This window comes from Hyla sarda, chromosome 5 (genome assembly GCF_029499605.1).
Source record: "Hyla sarda isolate aHylSar1 chromosome 5, aHylSar1.hap1, whole genome shotgun sequence".
Taxonomy (NCBI): Eukaryota; Metazoa; Chordata; class Amphibia; order Anura; family Hylidae; genus Hyla; species Hyla sarda.
Window position 1 is genome coordinate 237,377,969 of NC_079193.1, and position 21,025 is coordinate 237,398,993.

Sequence of the window (21,025 nt, forward strand, 5' to 3'; positions counted from 1 at the left end):
AACTGAACTTCCGGTGGAAGGACCAGAGCCCTTTCAGCATTAGTCCTAAAAGCTGTACACTGACTATGAAAAGCATAGGAAGCTACTTGCAGACCAGGCATAGAAGAGAGACCCCTAGTGGCCAAAAGTATAAAATGAAAAAACTGGTATAAATATTTATATTTTTTAATGAAGATATATTACAATATCGCTTCATTAATGATTATTAACAACATATTAAAATAGTTTGTTGATGACAGGTACTCTTTAAAGTGCACTGTGTAAAAGGGTCGGTACATATAACATTTAACCGTATTCTCCTTAGATTGGCATAGAATGTTACCCTAATGGGTGGGATCTTTAACCACTTACACAGCAATTTTTTTTTTTTTTTTGCAGTTTCATTTTTTCCCTCCTCCCCATAAATTTATTCTAAGCCAAGACCCCATTCATTAGGGTAACATTACAGTGATCCCTCAACCTACAATGGCATCAACATACAATAGTTTCAACATACAATGGTCTTTTCTGGACCATTGTAAGTTGAAACCAGGCTCAACATACAATGCTATGGACAACGCAGATCTGTGCAACGTGTCAATGGCCGGAAGAACCGACCAATCAGAATGGGCAATTTACTGGTAAAACACCTATATTACTGAAGCATATGCACTGACTGGTGTCTGGTAGCGCCCCCTACAGTACAGGGAGGTATTACATGTTCTGTACTCTTTACCTGTACCAGGATTACCTGCTCCTTTGGACACCAGGTGAGGGCGACTCCATTTTACTTTTTTAGGACATTGCATGTATTGTACAGGACCCTGAAGAAGCTCCTGTCCTCTACATAGACCAGTGTTTCCCAAGCAGGGTGCCCCCAGCTGTTGCAAAACTACAACTCCCAGCATGCCCGGACAGCCTTGGCTGTCCGGGCATGCTGGGAGTTGAAGTTTTGCAACAGCTGGAGGCTCCCTGCTTGGGAAACACTGACATATACAAGTGATTTACAGCTCTCAGCAGATCTTTCTTTCTTTTCTATGTAAGGATTTGCTTTATGTATATTAGTTATCTACTTATTTATCTTTAATTCTCACTTTTTCCTATTTTTTGGATGACATTTTGTTGGCTTCAGAACCAATTACCAGGTTTCCATAGAGTTTTGGTCTCAACTTTGGTCTCAATGGTCGTCCTGGAACCAATTAATATTGTAACTTGAGGGACCACTGTATATGCCAATCTAATAAGAAGATTACTATTTCAGACGATTACTTTATAAGGGGGGGGGGGGGGGGGAGTTGTGTTTTCCTTCAGTACATTGAGGAGAAACTGTGACATATGAGTTTCAAGATAGGAATTAGTGTTCGGTGCAGTGGACAGTACAGTTGAATTAACATTCATCGAAGACAATCCCCACTATGGAGTGGCTGGATCTTGTAATTACTCTGGGCAGTTTCACCTAGCACAGACTTTTCAGGTCATGTTCCATTGCTGGTAGTTAAGTAAAAATTGAGAGCACTGGTGTGAATCAATACAACCCAGGCGGAATTACTTCAAATTAATAAGCACGGCTCCCAATGTCTCATGACACACACACACACACACACATCAATACTTGCCTTCAAGAAAAAGTAAGCATACAACAAATGGAAATGTCAGCTATCCTAGTTAGAATTCTCATGCACACATCTATAGAGGGAAACATGAGATTCACAACATTTGCTGTGAAAAGGATAAGCAGCTGTTTATAGGCAGCATTTTCCAAGAAACACAAATCATACAAGAGGGAGAACTTGCAGGTTTATCAGTGTTCTGATACAAACAAATTACATGGCTCAGATACTACTTTGCAACAGGAAAAAATTATTTGACTTATACACAGTGATTAAAAGGGTTAAAAACTGTGTAGCTCACTTAGCATTAATAAATATACCCGAGGTGAACTGGTGTTACATTCACCCAGGTCTAACAAGTATTATATAGTTAAGTTGAAAAATCAACTAGGAACCAGTCCTCAGGGTATATTAGATATAAATAGACAAAAGGGAGATGGAAAAAGGAGTGATCCTGATATAAATAAATATTTATTATATGTTACTTGATCACTGATACTCTCTGTCCCTGCTGGGCCCTAGCATGGGACACAGAAGTCAGCGAAAATGAAATAAAAATTCTATAAAAAAATTACATTAATAAAAATGAGATAAAACTTGCAACTAAATAGGTGATGTATGGAATATTCAATATTGCGCTAAAAATAGCAGAGTGCTGTATTATTCAATAACTGGAAAGTTCCAAATTCAAAATGTAACAGTCTTTGTAATTCCAATAGTTAGGTAGTAACACAGTTCAACAGAGTTCCGATGTATCAATCTTAGTAATAGTCATTGGTGATACAATGTAGCAAGTTATTACTTCGGGCTGGTGTGGAGTTGTCAACCTCCGGCGATGCCCGATGTCTGTGCGGATCTCCTTCTCCTTTGGTCCTCGGCTGGCACGGATGGCACCGGCCTTTCAGGTGTGCCGTGGATCGTGAGTTGGTCCGGGGAGACAGCAGTGGTGGCAGAAAATAGAAGTGCAGCAGCAGCGGTGGCGATGTGGTGGAAGCGGTGAGGGTAGGTGCGGCGTGCCTCGTGTGAACTGAGCACTGTGCACGCGTAGTGTAGCGTGGTCCCAAAACTAGGGACTTCCAGCAGTTGCAAGAAATGTGTTCAATAGCGTTATATTGAAGATGGATTCAGATGAATTAGATATATGCAAGTTTATGGCTAATTCTAGACGCGTTTCAATGCCTCGGGCATTTTCCTCAGTAGAAATATAATACAATTATATTTCTACTTAGCTACATTGTATCACTGAGCTACATTGTATCACCAATGACTATTACTAAGATTGATACATCGGAACTCTGTTGAACTGTGTTACTACCTAACTATTGGAATTACAAAGACTGTTACATTTTGAATTTGGAACTTTCCAGTTATTGAATAATACAGCACTCTGCTATTTTTAGTGCAATATTGAATATTCCATACATCACCTATTTAGTTGCAAGTTTTATCTCATTTTTATTAATGTAATTTTTTTATTGAATTTTTATTTAATTTTCGCTGACTTCTGTGTCCCATGCTAGGGCCCAGCAGGGACAGAGAGTATCAGTGATCAAGTAACATATAATAAATATTTATTTATATCAGGATCACTCCTTTTTCCATCTCTCTTTTGTCTATTTATATCTAATATACCCTGAGGACTGGTTCCTAGTTGATTTTTCAACTTTACTATATTATACACAGTGATCCCTCAACTTACAATGGCCTCAACATACCATTGCCTTTTCTGGACCATTGTAACTTGAAACCAGACTAAACATACAATGTACAGACAGTCTAGATCTGTGAAACGTGTCACAATTGGAGGGACTGACCAATCAGAATTGGCATTTTACTGGTAAATCAACTCTATTACTGAAGTACATGCACCGAATGGCTGTCTGGTAGCGCCCTCTACAGTACAGGGAGGAACTACAAGTTCTGTACTACTTACCTGTGCCAGGGTTAGCTGCTCCTTTGGACACCAAGTAAGGGCGGCTTCATTTAGGACAGTGTGTACTGTATAGGACCCTGAAGAAGCTCCTGTTCTCTACATAAACCATTGTTTCCCAACCAGGGTGCCTCCAGCTGTTGCAAAACTACAACTCCCAGCATGCCCGGACTTGTAGTTTTGCAACAGCTGGAGGCACCCTGGTTGGGAAACTGACATAGACAGCGATTTACAGCTTCCAGCAGATCTTTCTTACTTTTATATGTAAGTATTTGCTTTATCTGTATTCGTTATCTACTTAATTTTTCTTTAATCCTTTCCTATTTTGGATGACATTTTGGTGGCTTCAGAACCAATTACCAGGTTTTCATAGAATTATGGTCTCAACATACAATGGTTTCAACATACAATGGTTGTCCTGGAATCAATTAATATTGTAACTTGAGGGACCACTGTACTTAAAAAAAGTAATACTTAAAATATACCTCCAAACCATAGTTTGTAATCGTTTTATACTAGAGACTGGGTAAATAATAGTTACATTTTGAAAAAGGTACAACACTTTAGGTAAAATAAAATTTTTACTACAGCTATATGCCCTATCCAAGACATAGGGGCCAAGATTTATCAAACTGTGTGAGAGAAAAAGTGGAGAGATGTTCCCACAGCAACCAATCACAGCTCAGCTTTCACTTTACCAGAGCTCCTTAGCTGAGCTGTGATTGGTTGTTGTGGGAACATCTCTCCACTTTTCTCTCACACAGTTTGATAAATCTGGGCCAGGGAGCTTGGACTAGGATTCAAAATCCTCCTTTATATTTAATATTAATGGCTCCAAATTTAAGAGGGGTAGGCAGGATAAATCAGGAGATAATTTTATACCCAGGTAAGTGATACTATCCGTAGCCCATTTTAAAGTGTATTGTACCTTCAGTTCCTGTTTTTCGTCTTCTTCCGTTTTTATAGGTAAAATGACTAATTTACTATAGTTCACTTTATAATAACTAACTCTGATCTTGATGCCTTTACCCATGCTTTTATACCCTGGAATCTTCATCACTACAGACCACAAAGTGAGACAACGCCTACGATCAGTAGAACAATTGGGGAGTACTGTCTACTTAAAAGGGAAACTGACAGATGGATAAACCCCCACTAGCCTGAATATACAGGTGGTTAATGTGGGTGATCCTGAGTAAAACAGCGTATCCCTTACCCCAGTCCACTAAGTCTTTCCCGAGATATAGCGCACACTGGCAATATGCAAATTACTGGAGGCAGGTTTAAAGACTATCTGCACCTCTGACAGTCCCACGCACTCCTTTTGTGCCACTTAGCTCATTATCTCATCAGGAAATTAACTTTTATTAGCGAGCCAGCACAAACAGGACCCAAGAGATGGTGTCCAAGGTGCAGATAGTCTGCAGTTTCCCTTTAAAAAAATTCACACTCTGACTTTCAGAAATCTCCACCCAACTTACCAGTTTGTGTATCATATGTTTACGTTTTTAAGCACCTTGAATTTTAGTTGATGCTAAAACAGCTACTGATATTAAAAGGGGTATTCCAGGATTTTTTTTATTTGACTATGCTACAGGGGCTGTAAAGTTAGTGTAGTTCATAATATAGTGTCTGTACCTGTGTGTGACGGTTTTCTCACAATTCTTATGTGATTTTCAACCTACTATTTATTTTTAACAGCATACAAAATTACTGTTGTCTCGGATTTTTCCCAGCTTGCAATGCGGCCGAGACCTCACTCACTAGTCAGCTGATGACAGGGAGCTTGTCTGCTTCAATGAGTGGAGGGATCAATCTGCAACTAATGCAACAGCTGTAGGCACCCTGATTGAAAACCACAGGTCTTTTGTTTCAATGGGTGGGGTGGCTGATGTGTGGGAGGGAGGAAAAAGGAATTGTGGGATTTGTAGTCAAAAAAAGAAAAAAAAAGTCAAACAGGAAATACCAGTTCACAAAAAGCTAGCCACAGTGGTATGGTAATCTCATGACATTGCCATTTAGCCCCAAGCGCAGATCCTTACTAAGCATGTCTGCCAGGTATGTACTAAATTCCCCTTATGGTGGATAACCCCTTTAAAGCATTCTTCTGTAACGCCAGAAGGAGAAAAAGCATTGTAACGCTTGCATTAAAAAATTTGAGAAATAAGGCTGTGCCCAATCCCAGCCCTTGCAACACAGTATCAACTGGATATATAAGAAACAGTGTTAAAACCTACCTGACTGTGACAAACGTACATATGGTACATGAAAGGGACAAAAGAAGTTGACTGGTACGAGTGACTGAAAATTTTACACCATTTTCATGAGAATTTTTAGAGCCAAAACTAAGATTGCTGGAACAGTTTTAATAAGTGTAAAAATGTTTTTCCCTTTTAGATAGATGTGTAAATTATTATGCTTACTTCTTTGTCCATGCTCTCCAGGTCCTCTTTACAAAGTGTATATAAAGGCATGGTTTCCGACATGCTTGGCTGGCGTTTCCTCCGAGTTGGGCCCGACTGCTCCTCCTCTGTATTTTCCGTAGACAGCTCTTCATCATCAAACATTTGTTCTTCATGAGGCTGAACTACTCTGTCAATTTAAACAGATTCCAATACTTAGATAATACACTACATGCCATAAACTCAACATATTGCATGTTTTATGTATTTACTTCTCCTGACTGTGGATGTACATAATGTACACATGGTGCAGCCTTGTGCTAAAATAAAAATCATCCTTTATCATTCTGCATTCAATACCCCATAATGAGAATGTGAAAATAGAGTTTTGAAATCTTTTTTGCTAGGACACTTGGAATTTAGCTCTGGGGGCCTCCTATTTCCTTTGATCATCTTTTATTAGATCTTTGAATTCTACACCTTGATTAAAGTCACATGTGGTAAATTTAGTTGATTGGACAAGATCTCTAAAAGACACAGCCCTGTCTATTTAAGTCTCACAGCTGACAAAGATCAGAGCAAAAATATCAGATCAGAGCAAAAACCAAGCCATGAGGAGAAAGAACTGCCTGTAGAGCTCAGAGACAGGATTGTGTGGAGGAACATATCTGGAGATGGGTGAAAGCAAATTCTGTAGCACTGAAAGTTCATGAGTACTATGACCCAAATTTCTTCCATTTAAAGGAAAATAGTCCGCAAGTTCACCCACACTAAACCCAATACACTGGGTTATAGTGTGGGTGAACAGGAGTCCATACAGGGGTCACTTACATTTTTTGTTGGGTGGCTGTAGTTTACCCCCTTAGTTGTGCTCTGCAGGCATGTCCCCCGCCGGCAGTCATACTTTGGGTCCCGGAGGAAGGTGCCTAAGCCCGCCCCCTTATGCGCATTTGCCTTTTCTTCAACTCCGTGTCCTAATGACGTGGAGTCACATGCCCCCTGAGTGCTGGGCTCTTTATGCAGAGCACATGCGCTGAAGATTTTACGCAGCTCTCACGTCCTGATCACATGAGAGCTGTGCGTCCCCAGAGAGCACTCTGCGCAGTGTAACTGCGCATGTGCCAGGCCTTCGCTACTCCCGACTTCTGTAGCGAGGGCCCCGGCGCATACGAAGTTACACTGCGCAGATCACTCTCCGGGAATGCACAGCTCTCACGTCATCAGGACCTGAGAGCTTCGTAAAATCTTCAGTGCATGCACGCTGAATACAGAGCGCAACGCTCAGGGTGCGTGTTACTCCATGTCACTAGGACGTGGCATTAAAGAAAATGCATATGAGAATAAGGAGGGCGGGCTTAGGCACCTTCCTCCGGGACCTAAAGTATGACTGCCGGCGGGGGACATGCCTGCAGAGGACGAAAATTCAGTGGCAACCCAACAAAAAATTTTAAGTGAACGTCCCTGTGCGTCATCATCAAGGCAACGTCACTAGTCCGGGGACCGAAGCTCAGAGAAGAGGGCCCCCCCGGTTAAAATGGACAGCCCGCAACAACTAATCCTCCCCACCGGACGGTCCCTGCAGCATAGATGGCCCGGACCAGCTCACCCTAACTTCCTGCTGAGGAGGGGGGGGTTTGTAAGTACAAAACAAAAGGGGGGGGGGGGCTGGATGATGACAAAGGCCGCAGTGTTCCATGCTGGGAGTTGTAGTTTTGCAACATCTGGAGGTCCGCAGGTTGAAGACCCCTCCGATTGACAGGCGGAGAGTTCACTCGAGTATAAGCCGAGGGGGGCATTTTCAGCACCAAACTCGGCTTATACTCGAGTATATACGGTAATCCTTTGAAATCCGCCTGTAAATTTTGTTACACTATGCTGCAGTTTCCATTAAGCACCTGCATAGATTTTAACAGCTTATATTTAGTGCTAACCCTGCAGAGCTCAACAGAATTTTCTTGACCTCATATGTAATGGTTCTTGGATTCCCAAAAGAGATGTGTTAAGATTAGCAAACCTAACAAAGCATTATACCTCGAAAGCCACAGAATTTATTAATACCTCAATAACTCATCCAACTTAAGCCTCAATGCTTTAGAATCCCTGGTGGGTATAAAAAATGAATCATCACTGGTTGAATCCATAAGTTAGCAAAAATGCTATGTTCATGTCGGGGGGGGGGGGGGGGGGGAACGGAAAATATAAGCAACACTGGTTAAAGTGAATGAAGACAATCCAGTGTCCATATGCCATATGTCTTCTAACTCTGGTAGACATCTTTCATGGATGGCCATACATTGGTTACATGTCCCTTTGAATGTAAACAATTTAGATCCATCACATCCAGCCAGCTCTCATCGTAACAAAAAGCAGTTGATCTTTAACCCCCCTATGTTTCAGGACCCTGAGCCGTAACGTGGTTTGATTTTTTAATTACTCTGGAATACCCCTTTAAATGTTGATCAGGGTGGACGTTCTTATAGTAAGTGGCCCATACAGACAGTAAATATGGAACAGTTCTTTCTTGTATTTCTATTAAAGAGACAAAATACACAAGTGGTATTCAAGAATCTCGCAGCACAACTATGCAATATCTGTTTTTGCAGAGTCAAAATTACAGAAAAAATTGTGTGTGTTAAATGGGCACTGTCATCGGAAAATAAACAAAAAAACTTTTGATACGTCATGGTAGAATGAGGAAGAAGCACACACTTTGCAAACTCTCCCAGCACTGTGTCACGTGTCCGAGACAGTCTCATAATGTAAGTCTAGAGCACAGTCTCAATCACATAGCTTGTTCTTCTTGCTTGTTATTGATTGACGGGGACCAAAACAATCTCACCCATAAAAACTTTTGACATACCCATAAGACATGTATATGTATATTAGGGATGCACCAAAATTTCGGCTGCCGAAAATTATCGGCCGAAAATGCCATTTTCTGCTGATTGAATTTTCCTCCAAAATCGGTTGTTACGCCCCCTCCCATAAACATGAAGGGAGGGGGTGTGACGTGACGCCACGAGGGGGGTGTTATCAGGTCATGTCTCCAGTCTCGAAAACTTCCGTTTTCCGAGCCCGGAGATGCAGCTCCGCACATAACGTAGGTGCTGCAGTGGCATGCCCCCATGATCAGTCATCTTATCCCTATCCTTTGGATAGGGGAAAAAATGTCCCAAGCCGGAATACCCCTTAAAAGGTGTTTGTGTACTTTTCCCCGTGTCTAATTAATATTATTTTAATTACTTCTTCAAGAAAGATTTTAATAAAAAAAAATTTAAAAAAAAAATTACTATTTCATTCTCAACAGTGTCAAATTCCCAACCACATAGCACACACTAAACTGGATTCTACATAAATCGCACACAATTGTCATATTAATGTCAGAATTACAATGTTTATTAAATCACACTTTATCATTAACAAAAATCTGAACAAAAACAGCTTAAAAAAACAGGACACCGTTACAAGTTAACTGCAGTCCTGCCTTACTGTTTCATATACCTGAAGGATGAATGCTCTCCATGGACAGCTACATTAAGTGAAGGACAAGGTGCCTGTACATATGGGGACTGATTGGAACTTTGTGAAGCTTTCCGAATGAGTTTCCCTGTTACTGGGTCATACTGCCGCACTTCAGGACTTGATTGGGTCTTCGGATGGATTGGGGTAGGATGAAAGAGTGGTGTTTGAAAAGCACCGTGAATATCTGGGAAGGTGGTTGGACTAATAGTTCTGTTGAAGTAGACAAAAAATAAAAATAAAAAAGACATTAAAACACAACTCCTCTTGAATCAGTGGATTTATATGTTTTTGCAGGCTAGAGACACTGCAGGCATATCACAACAAAAATCCTAATAACGTACAAATAACAGGAGTCAAACACTGAGCACTACACACTTTTTCTGGGTGGGCATTTAAGTGGCTACTGACCATAAATAATGGAACAAATATGATACCTAAGGAGAAAGCCTAGAAGAGCTGATGGGAGTGACACACTGCCTTTTTAGCACTGCTACCACTTCTTTGCTAGCAAGAAGTTGGAGTTGGATCTTGCATTTGGATCTTCACCAATTCAGACAGTGTTAGCATATTCTAGCCAACATCCATCTTGAGTCAAATAACTTTGAGTACTAGCTATTCATTACTCAGAATCAATACACACTGCATATGGATCAAATTTAGTATTCCATATGTAAATCATGACACTAAAATATGAATAAACTTTAACGGAATGGTCACTTTTACTGGAAAACGTGAGCGACAGACTTGCAAGCTATATTTAAATCCAGAGCTAGATTTACAATTCCGAAGGATTTAGGACTGAAATATTACATTTCTTGCTGGCTTTATGTTTGTACAGAGCTTGCTGTAACGACTTCTATTCAGCCATCTGGAACAGAATAAAGTACCACTTCCATGGCAGTTTAGGTAAAGCTAAAGATGTGTCTATTGGCAAGCTAGTTCGCTCTAATAAAAAGTGCAGAACTGTGAATGCAGTCTTGGACAGACACTCAGGACCAATAGAAGTTAAAGAGTACCTGTCACCAAATAAAACTTAATATAGTGTTCCTGGTGTAATTAGCAGACACTTTCCCACTCACTTGCTTTTAAAATTATCAACATAAATATGTTTAAAGTTTAATAGAAAAAACAGCCACTAGGTGGCTCTGTTCTGTTTCCTGCCACAATTCATACAGTGAGTTCGGTTTCCTGCCGGCTTGGCAGGAGTCCAAACTCAAGAAGTGTTTCTCCCTGCACTGAGTTTGATAGACAGCTGCACAGAAAGTGAAAGCTCCACAGATTCTCACAGAAAGCTGCACAGAGTGAAGGCTGCAGGAGCGCCTCACTGATGGCAACACAAACTGAAACATGCACAGAGCCTGAGGACTTCTATTCGTCACAGCTCTGCAACCATGTGAGGGTGGAAGTGGTCCCCCAGCAGGCTTCAGTGATGTCATGCCTGCTGGGAAACACCCACTTTCTCCTGCTGGGAGATTGCACTATGTGAGCAAGAAGAAATTTAAGATACAGAGTTTTTTAAAGCTCTGACATTTTTAAGGGCAGGAGGGGTGTTGGGAGTAGTTAGGGAACATAGCCTGAGTTAGGTTAGAACAGTTTATTTGGTGACCGGTACTTTTTAAGTAATATACAGTGTATTTATAAAAGTTATTCAACACAGGTACACGTGTTGTAATGTAAAGTTAAAGGGGTAGTCCAGTGGTGAAAAACTTATCCCCTATCCTAAGGATAGGGGATAAGTTTGAGATTGCGGGGGGTCCGACCGCTGGGGCCCCCTGCGATCTCTCTGTACGGGGGCCAGGCTCTCCGGCCAGATAGCAGGTGTCGACCTTCGCAAGAAGCGGCGGCCGACACACCCCCTCAATACATCTCTATGGCAGAGCCGGAGATTGCCAAAGGCAGCGCTCCGGCTCTGCCATAGAGTTGTATTTAGGGGGCGTGTTGGCCGCCGCTTCGTGCGGAGGTCGACACGCCCCCTACCCGCGGGCTGTCGGGGCTCCGTACAGGAGATCGCAGGGGGCCCCAGTGGTCGGACCCCCTGCGATCTGCAACTTATCCCCTAACCTTAGGATAGGGGATAAGTTCTTCACCACTGGGTCACCACTGGACTACTCCTTTAAATGAGAACTTCAGCCAAAACTAACTTAACCCCTTAAGGACGCAGGACGTAAATGTACGTCCTGGTGAGGTGGTACTTAACGCACCAGGACGTACATTTACGTCCTAAGCATAACCGCGGGCATCGGAGCGATGCCAGTGTCATGCGCGGCTGATCCCGGCTGCTGATCGCAGCCAGGGACCCGCCGGCAATGGCCGACGCCCGCGATCTCGTAAAAAGCGTAAAAAACATTTTTTATAGACATATTTGGTATCGCCGTGTGCGTAAATGTCCGAACTATTAAAATAAAATGTTAATGATCCCGTACGGTGAACGGCGTGAACGAAAAAAAAAAAAAAAGTCCAAAATTCCTACTTTTTTAATACATTTTATTAAAAAAAAATTATAAAAAATGTATTAAAAGTTTTTTATATGCAAATGTGGTATGAAAAAAAGTACAGATCATGGCGCAAAAAATGAGCCCCCATACCACCACTTATACGGAAAAATAAAAAAGTTAGAGGTCATCAAAATAAAGGGATTATAAACGTACTAATTTGGTTAAAAAGTTTGCGATTTTTTTTTAAGCGCAACAATAATATAAAAGTATATAATAATGGGTATCATTTTAATCATATTGACCCTCAGAATAAAGAACACACGTCATTTTTACCATAAATTGTAGGGCGTGAAAACAAAACCTTCCAAAATTAGCAAAATTGCGTTTTTCGTTTTAATTTCCCCACAAAAATAGTGTTTTTTGGTTGCGCCATACATTTTATGATATAATGAGTGATGTCATTACAAAGAACTGGTCGCGCAAAAAACAAGCCCTCATACTAGTCTGTGGATGAAAATATAAAAGAGTTATGATTTTTAGAAGGCGAGGAGGAAAAAATGAAAACGTTAAAATTAAATTGTCTGAGTCCTTAAGGCCAAAATGGGCTGAGTCCTTAAGGGGTTAAAGGGGTTATCCAGGAAAAAACTTTTTTTTTATTTTTATATATCGACTGGCTCCAGAAAGTTAAACAGATTTGTAAATTACTTCTATAAAAAAATCTTAATCCTTTCAGTACTTATGAGCTTCTGAAGTTAAGGTTGTTCTTTTCTGTCTAAGTCCTCTTTGATGACACCTGTCTCGGGAAACGCCCAGTTTAGAAGCAAATCCCCATAGCAAACCTCTTCTAAACTGGGCGTTTCCCGAGACAGGTGTCACCAGAGAGCACTTAGACAGAAAAGAACAACCTTAACTTCAGAAGCTCATAAGTACTGAAAGGATTAATATTTTTTAATAGACGTAATTTACAAATCTGTTTAACTTTCTGGAGCCAGTTGATATATATGTAAAAAAGTTTTTGCCTGGAATACCCCTTTAACCCCAATCCCCAAGATTGCACTGGATGACTGGGGTGCCGCAGCAGAGATCACAGGGGGTCCCCAGTGGCAGGACCCCCACGATTAAACATCTTAGTCTATTTATTGGATAGGGGATAAGATGTTTTCTGCCGGAGTACCCCTTTAATGCTACAATCATATCTGCTCATGGCATCTGAGGGTTTATGTCGGGCATTTGTGAGCTCGCCAACATCAGGCATTGGTGCTATTAGCAACCGGGACTTAACAGGTATTAGGTACGCCCAGCTTTTAAGCGCAAATGATACTCCCTGACCACGACCAGGAAAAAAACAACAAAAAACTGCTTGCACATACCTCTGAGACTTCAAATAATCTTCCTTTAGCGGAAACAGTTGTTCTTCTACCTTTTCCCACCTTTCTAGACAGCTCCAAAGCCAATCAGGGTTGACAACATAAAGGTTTTTGCAATTCAGAGCTTGTCTAACTTTCTCAGTACCTAGAAATTAAACACAATGTAACTAAATATTTAATGAAATAGCATAGGAAGAAATTAACTTTTTGACCAAACTTTTGTCACTAACTATTCAGTTATTTCTTCTGTTACATAGACAAACTGCCACACTGGAAATAGTGAAAGAACTAAAACAGAGAAGGTTGATTCACATTAAACTACAGGGTGCAAATCATTCATTTGGTCGGTGATCATTCAGTGATCTCGCAGGACACATTCGCAATGATAAAGCGCCTAAAAACTGAAAATTCAGCAGCAGTGCCCCAAAGTAAAGACCAGTGAAGAAGAACTGCATACTCATGATTCATGACCTTGACAGATATACTAGACAAGTGGAAAAATACAGTAGTCAGTCATTGACAAAATAACTCGTTCTACAGTGCAAGTTTGCAGGAATCTCTTGTCTGGAGTTTTTTTTATATCTTGGGATCTATTCACTTTCTGCATTGCTGGAGTACATATCCTCTAGTTTTCAGAAATCTTACTGCTGCCGAAAATGGTGCCATTCTGAACGACGTACAGCCAACAGTCTAGAAGGTGCTAAAATACACAGAGTTGAAACCAGCTAACTGCCTCTTTTGGCACAACAAGGGAAGTCAAAAAGGTGAACTTCTGTAAAAGAAAAACTTACCAAGATATCCTTGTTTACTTTGATACTACTTTCAAATCCATGGGGGTAAAATAAAATTAAAAAAAAGTCTCCATTAAACAATAACTTTCCTCTTTCTACTGAGTTTTGACTTTTTAAACAAGCTGTCTAAAGACCAGGACTTAAAGGGGTTCTTTGCTCCTAGACAGCTCAGTGTTCATGAACGCTGCAGTGCCAACCCGGAGGATAGGGAATAACATGTCTAGGGGCGGAGGACCCCTTTAAGCAATAGCCGATCCATGGAGCACCGGGAAGGATGGGTAAGTCCCCGTTCTTCCCCAGCAACCCATCTGCAGCCCGCAATTTAATTGTGGAGCTGCCGATGGGTTCCCTAGACCTCCGGGATTACCTGCATTTAATGTTTAACCCCTTAAGAACACAGGTTTTTTTCATTACTGCACTTTCGTTTTTTCCAACTCTCCTAAAAATCATAATGCTTTCAATTATCCCCCTACATACCCATATGAGGGCTTGTTTTTTGTGCCACCAATTGTAAAATCCCAAAAATCTACGGCGAAACAAAAAAACGCTCCATTTTGAAAATTTGGGGGCTTCAGATTCAACGCAGAGCAATTTTTGATAAAAATGACACCTTAGATTTAGTTACATTACACCTAATGTTTAGTTACAACGTTATTCAAATTATATTGGTTTTATTTTGTTTTACTTCTTTTAAGAAAATTATAACTTTTTGTACCAAAAATTATGTTTAAAAATGTCCTCTTCTGTCCCCTATAACTTTTTTATTTTTCCATATACAGGGATGTATGAGGGCTCATTTTTTGCACCGTGATCTGTAATTTTTATTGGTCCAATTTTTATTTTCATGGAACTTTTTGATCGCTTTTTATAAATTTTTTTAGGGTATACTAAGTGACCAAAAATATGCAATTTTGGACTTTGGTATTTTTTTTACGTATACGCCATTGACCATGCGATTTAATTAACATTATATTTTTATAGTTCAGACATTTATGCACGCAACAATAGCGACAGGTTTATGTTTATTTTTGTTTACATTTATTTAATTTTTTTTTATGGGAAAAGGGGGGGGGGGGGGGGGTGATTCAACCTTTTATTATTTATTAAACTTTTTTACACTATTCTTTTTAGTCCCCATAGGGGACTATTACATGCAATCATTAGATTGCATGCAATGTTCAATGCTATGCCATAGCATTTCATTGATCAGTGTCATCAGTGCTCCAGCCTGCTGAGGCTGACTGGAGCCTTGATGAACCAATTGGATGACGAGGACGCAGGTAAGGGCCCTCCCGCCGTCTTCTCAGCTGATCAGGACATCGCGATTTCCCAGTGATGGCCCCGATCAGCTCCGCTGAGCTGCCGGTAGTGTATTTTTGGCATTTTAGACGCTGCAATCAACTTTGATCGGGGAGTCTAAAGGGTTAATGCCGGGCATCAGCCCGATCGCTGCTGTCCGGCATTAGCCACAAGTTCTGGCTGCTGGTAGCAGCCGGGACCAAACGGATATGAAGCAAGTTCAGCTCCTCAGCTCGCTTTATAGACCTGCCACAAGGCAGCGCCATATATATACACACACACACACACACACACACACATACATACGGTGCAGGTAGTTAAGGTGTTAAATGCTGTGATCACTATTGGTTACAGCATTGAACCATTTAAATGATGGTCATTGGAGCCAGCGCCAATGTCCATCATTACAGGCAGATGTCAGCTGGGATCTAACGGTTTTGACACAAACTTATTCCCCTCACCCGACCCATGACGTACTGGTACGTCATGGGTCGGGAAGAGGATAAGGGGTAAATGACCAACATCTGTGTGATTGATTATGTTGGTTATTGATGGTGATGGCCCTAGAAGACCGAGGACAAAAAATAAGAGTAAACAAAAATAAATCAACATAGTTGTTTTTTGCAACCTGCATAAATGTCTGATCTATTAAAATATTATGTTAATGACCCCGTACAGTGAACAGCATAAGAATAAAAAGTCCAAAAATACAGATTTTTAAACACATCCTATATTAGAAAAAAATGAAAATGCAATAAAAAATAAAAAACAACAATTAAAACAAAAATAGTACCGATAAAAACTACAGAGCAAAAAAAAAATATTAGCTCTCAGTACATTTTATGGTAAAAAAAAACTGAAACAAGCACTCATATGGCTTGTAGAAGAATTAAAAACTTATGGCTCTTAGCAGAAGGATAAAAAATTAAAATGCTGAAACAAAAATTAGCTATGTCCACAAGGCCAAAACAGGCTGCATCCTTAAGTTTCCCATTTTAGTTGTATAGTTGCAAATTTTGATGTGCGGATTTAAAATATAATTTGCTTAATTTAACACTTACATTTGCCATGTTAAAATCCACAGCAGCACATCAGGATTACACCCTAGACCAATGGTCTCCAACCTGCGGACCACCAGATGTTGCAAAACTACAACTCCCAGCATGCCCGGACAGCCGTTTGCTGTCCGGGCATGCTGGGAGTTGTAGTTTTGCAACATCCGGAGGTCCGCAGGTTGGAGATCACTGCCCTAGACTGTGTCCCCACACATTGGTAAACAAGCGTCGGAAGCCACTGTGGTGGTAAAAAGATGTGGATACACAGCTCACCTGTGCCTTATAAGGTCACTGTTGACTCTCCTGATGCACAGGTTTACTGGTATCTGGAAAAACTGATCAAAACGTGACCTCCCCCCAGTTGGGACAATAACCATCTGTTTTATGTGGGATATTCAGAAAGTAAGAATAAGTGTTCACTTAGCCAGCCAGGCCACCACAGGCACTGGGGAAAAACTTTGAATAAGTCAGTAACAACAACACTGATTTGATGAAATGCACCATGAAATGCTTAAAAGGGATGTTTTTGTAACTGCTTCCCACCATGACAGGACACTCCTCTATTAACCCAGATTTTCCTCATGGGGTGTATGGAAATGGGTATATTAAACTAAGCAGGTTAAGTCACAACCTAATATCCTGAATATTACTTCTATTTTATAAATGAATCTCAAGCATGTAAAGTGTCTAAGACTTTCTAAAGCATGAACAGAAGGTTGACTACATAAAACCTTTAGCTTGTAAGATTCCATGGGCATACCTTGGCTACTGTTAAGCTTGTGATCAGACCTGTATCATTGTTGCACACACAGTGGATGAACTCCTTGTCATACCAGCTTGCTTACCTGCTCTAGATGCAATTAGATGAGTCACCTTGTTGGGATCATCCTCTTTTAAAACCAGGTTTTTGTTGATTTTTGCTCCCAAAGATCTTGCATGGTAATATTCCCGTGCCCTCTCAATAGGAAAGTTTGTGGGATGAAGGCCACTGAAAGCAAGAACAGCATTTTCCAAGACTTTACTTTTCAGCTCTGGCACTATTTTACGAATATCTGGAACTTCATCCAACTCTTTCTTGAGGTATCGCTCATACTTTGCATAGTAATCTGTGTGTACCCTGACAAGAATTTCCTCTAGGTATATTAAGTGATCATCTTCATCTAGGTCATCACTGTCATCATCATCATCTTCCATGCTCTGATCTAGTGATTCTCCTACTGTTATTCCAGACTGCTCACTATTCTGGGATTCAGTTTCTATCTCCTTCTTATCTGTGCATCCATTACCTAAGTCAATCAGAGAATCTGGTTCTACTTCCTGAACCTCCATCTCCTCATCCTGCACTAATAGCTTATCCTTTGTTTCAGATAATAGTCTTTTTTCACTACTGTGATTCTCAGTCCATTGTTTGCCAGATCCAGACTCTGCAGAGGATTCCTGAGATACCTGGTCTGGCTTTTTTGACTTCCTCCAACTTCTTTTACATTCACTTTCACTCCCAGAAGAGGAGGAAGGGGGTGGTGATTTTCTAACATCAGTTTCGTTGTCACTATCACTAGAGAGGTCAAAGTCTAAATCTTTTGCCGCACCAGTCTTTTCTTGAGATTTGGCAACCGATATCCTATCATCTTGCTCTTTAGATGGCTCAGTCTCTGTTACATTTTTACTATCATCGGTACAAGAATGCTGACTTGTGTCCTGCTCCACTAGTCCATCACTAGCAGCAGAATCTTTTTTGAATGCTTCACTGGCTAAAGGGTTGCCATTAACTTCCTTCACACCTTTCCCAAGTCCATTAGTCTGCTCCTCTACAGGAAGGTTCTTTGACTGTTCAGGATCCTGTGTAAGAGACTCAGACTGCTGACCTGATGCAGATACTTTAGAGCTGCGTACTGCAAAGAGAAAAAAGATCTTAGAAACTGAAACAGATATTAGAATATTGATTGTTTAGAAAATAAATTGGATTCTTCAACTGGTGCCAGAAGGTTAAACATTTGTAAATTACTTCTATTTTAAAAAATTTAATCCTGCCAGTACATATCAGCTGCTCGAAGCTCCACAGGAAGTTGTATTCCTTTCTGGAGTTATTTTCAGTCTGTCCACAGTGCTCTCTGCTGACACCTTTGTACATGTCATGAATTGGTTCGCCTTTTCATTATTTTGTACAACACCTTTGTTTTGATGCTGCCAAGTAAAGGACTAGTTTTCCCATTGTAACTCTACCCTCTTAAAGATATTGCTTCTATTTAGTGCTTTATTACAATTTATAAAGGGTAATGCTGTAATTATTCCCTATTTTGTTGCCCACTGCCCAACATAGGAAACAGATTCCTCCAGAGACCAGTAAGAAAGCGGCCAACAGAAAGCAGAGGAGATAAGAAGCTAGTGATGTGTGACTTTCCTTACTACTATGACTGCAAATGAAACTGACTTATAGACGCATGTTAATATTAAGTAGACATATTGTAAACCTGAATTAATTACTATTTTATGTGACATGCCTGAAATTATCCTTTAACCCCTTCAAGCTATAGGACGTATGCATACGTCCCAGGATCCGATGCGGTCGCGCACTGGGACGTATGCATACATCTTCACGATCTCCTGCACTGCCGCAGGCAGTGCATGAGATCGGTGGTGGGACGGCTGTCAATCACAGCCAGGGACCCGCCGCGTCTGCCGGGGCCACAATCGCGCCGGTCCCGGCCTCATTAACCCCATAGATGGCGTGATCAATCCTGATCACGTTATCTATGGTGTTGACACGGGGAGTGTGCTCCACTTATTCACCAAGGGTGGCGCTGCGATACGATTGCAAGTCGCCGTTGGTTGCTATGGCAGCAGGAAGTCAGATCATGAGCTCCTGTCTGCCTGCTACGGAAGCCTGTGAGATCCAGCCCGAGGCTGGATCACACAGCATGTACTGTGTGCAGCTGATCGAGTCATACTGTGCTGTAGTACAAATGTATTGCAGCATAGTATAACCTGTAAAAAGTGAAAAATAAAAAGGTTGTTCAATACATGTATGAAGTGTAAAAAAAAATATATAAATAAAACCCTGTATTGTCATAAAAAAAGATCAAAAACACAAATCATATACATAATAGGTATTGCCACATCCGTAAAGACATGTACTAAAAAACTATAATGTAAATTATCCTGCACAATGAACACTGTAAAAAATAAAACCCCCAAAAAAGCGCAAAATTCGCCACTTTTGGTACAAACAGTGGAATAAAAAGATCAAAAGGTAGCAGGTATCACAAAAAGGGATACCAATAAAAAGTACAACTGCACTCACCATCCAGTGTTGAAGGTACCTTTATTGTAGTCTGTTATGCATACAAGGCAAAATAGTAGCAAGCGTGCGAGGAGCGGAGGCAGAGGTGGTACGGAACAGAACTGTTTCGCACGACAGACGTGCTTCCACTAGCCGACACCGAGGTGTCTGCTACTGGAAGCACGTCTATCGTGCTAAACAGTTCTGTCCCGTACCACCTCTGCCTCTGTTCCTCGCACGCTTGCTACTGTTTTGCCATGTTTGCATAACGGACTACATATGATACCTTCAACACTGGATGGTGAGTGCAGTTGTCTCATTTTCTCTTTTGCCTTGTGGACTTTAAACTTGCACCCCGCGCTCCAGGATCAGGTGTGGTTTAAAGTGGTCAGATTTCAGTGATTGTCTCATCGCCAGCAAGCTGCAGCAGTGCCGGCTCATTCACCTCTTTGCTACACCAATAATAAGTACAACTCATCCCGCAAAAAATGTAATGGCTTCGGCCAAAAAATAAGAAGTTCGGGATGTTGGAAAATGAAAGGCAGGAAAGTAATTTTACTCAGAAAAGGAAAAAGAACATAGAAAGCCATATAAAATGGGTATCGCCATAATTGTACTGACCCACAGAACAAATACAACATCACTTTTACGGCACAGTGAACACCATAAAAAAATCATTTAAAAAAAGTTACCATTTAAAGAGACCCAGTCAAATAAAAAAAAATAAAAAAAAAAGAGCCTGGTCATTAAAGGGGTATTCCAGGCAAAAGCTTTTTTTTATACATATGAACTGGCTCCGGAAAGTTAAACAGATTTGTAAATTACTTCTATTAAAAAATCTTAATCCTTCCAATAGTTATTAGCTTCTGAAATTTTCTGTCTAACTGCTCAATGATGATGTCACGTCATGGGAGCTGTGCATGATGGGAAAATACCCCCAAAGGAGTTGCACAGCTCCTGGGACGTGAGTCATCAGAAAGCAGTTAGACAGAAAACAGCAACTCAACTTCAGAAGCTAATAACTATTGGAAGGATTAAGATTTTTTAATAGAAGTAATTTACAAATCTGTTTAATTTTCCGGAGCCAGTTGATATATAAAAAAAAGTTTTTGCCTGGAATACCCCTTTAAGGTAAAAAATAAGGGGTTAAGTTGAGAATGTTAAAGTGAACACATAAAAAAAATACATTACAAAAAAGTTGAAAAACTGAAAAATCCATTACATAACTTGTTTTAAATGGATTAATAGTTAAATGGGCACTGTCACCAAACATTTTTTTTATATGTTGTAGTACTACAACACCTCTCTAATATACAGGGTGGGCCATTTATATGGATACACCTTAATAAAGTGGG

At 40.6% G+C, this 21,025-nt stretch overlaps 1 protein-coding gene across 5 annotated transcripts in view; it reads right to left on the reverse strand.

Moving 5' to 3' along the window:
* CTDP1 (CTD phosphatase subunit 1) overlaps positions 1-21,025 on the reverse strand; it is a 149,656-nt gene that overhangs the window by 45,146 nt on the left and 83,485 nt on the right. For all 5 annotated transcript variants that reach the window (XM_056521377.1, XM_056521375.1, XM_056521376.1 and 2 more), the window contains exons 8-11: positions 17,236-18,282; positions 13,249-13,390; positions 9,423-9,653; positions 5,943-6,111 (exon numbers count right to left, since the gene is read on the reverse strand). In XM_056521377.1, the coding sequence (XP_056377352.1) occupies positions 5,943-6,111; positions 9,423-9,653; positions 13,249-13,390; positions 17,236-18,282 (1,589 nt within the window). The remainder of the gene's footprint in view (positions 1-5,942; positions 6,112-9,422; positions 9,654-13,248; positions 13,391-17,235; positions 18,283-21,025) is intronic.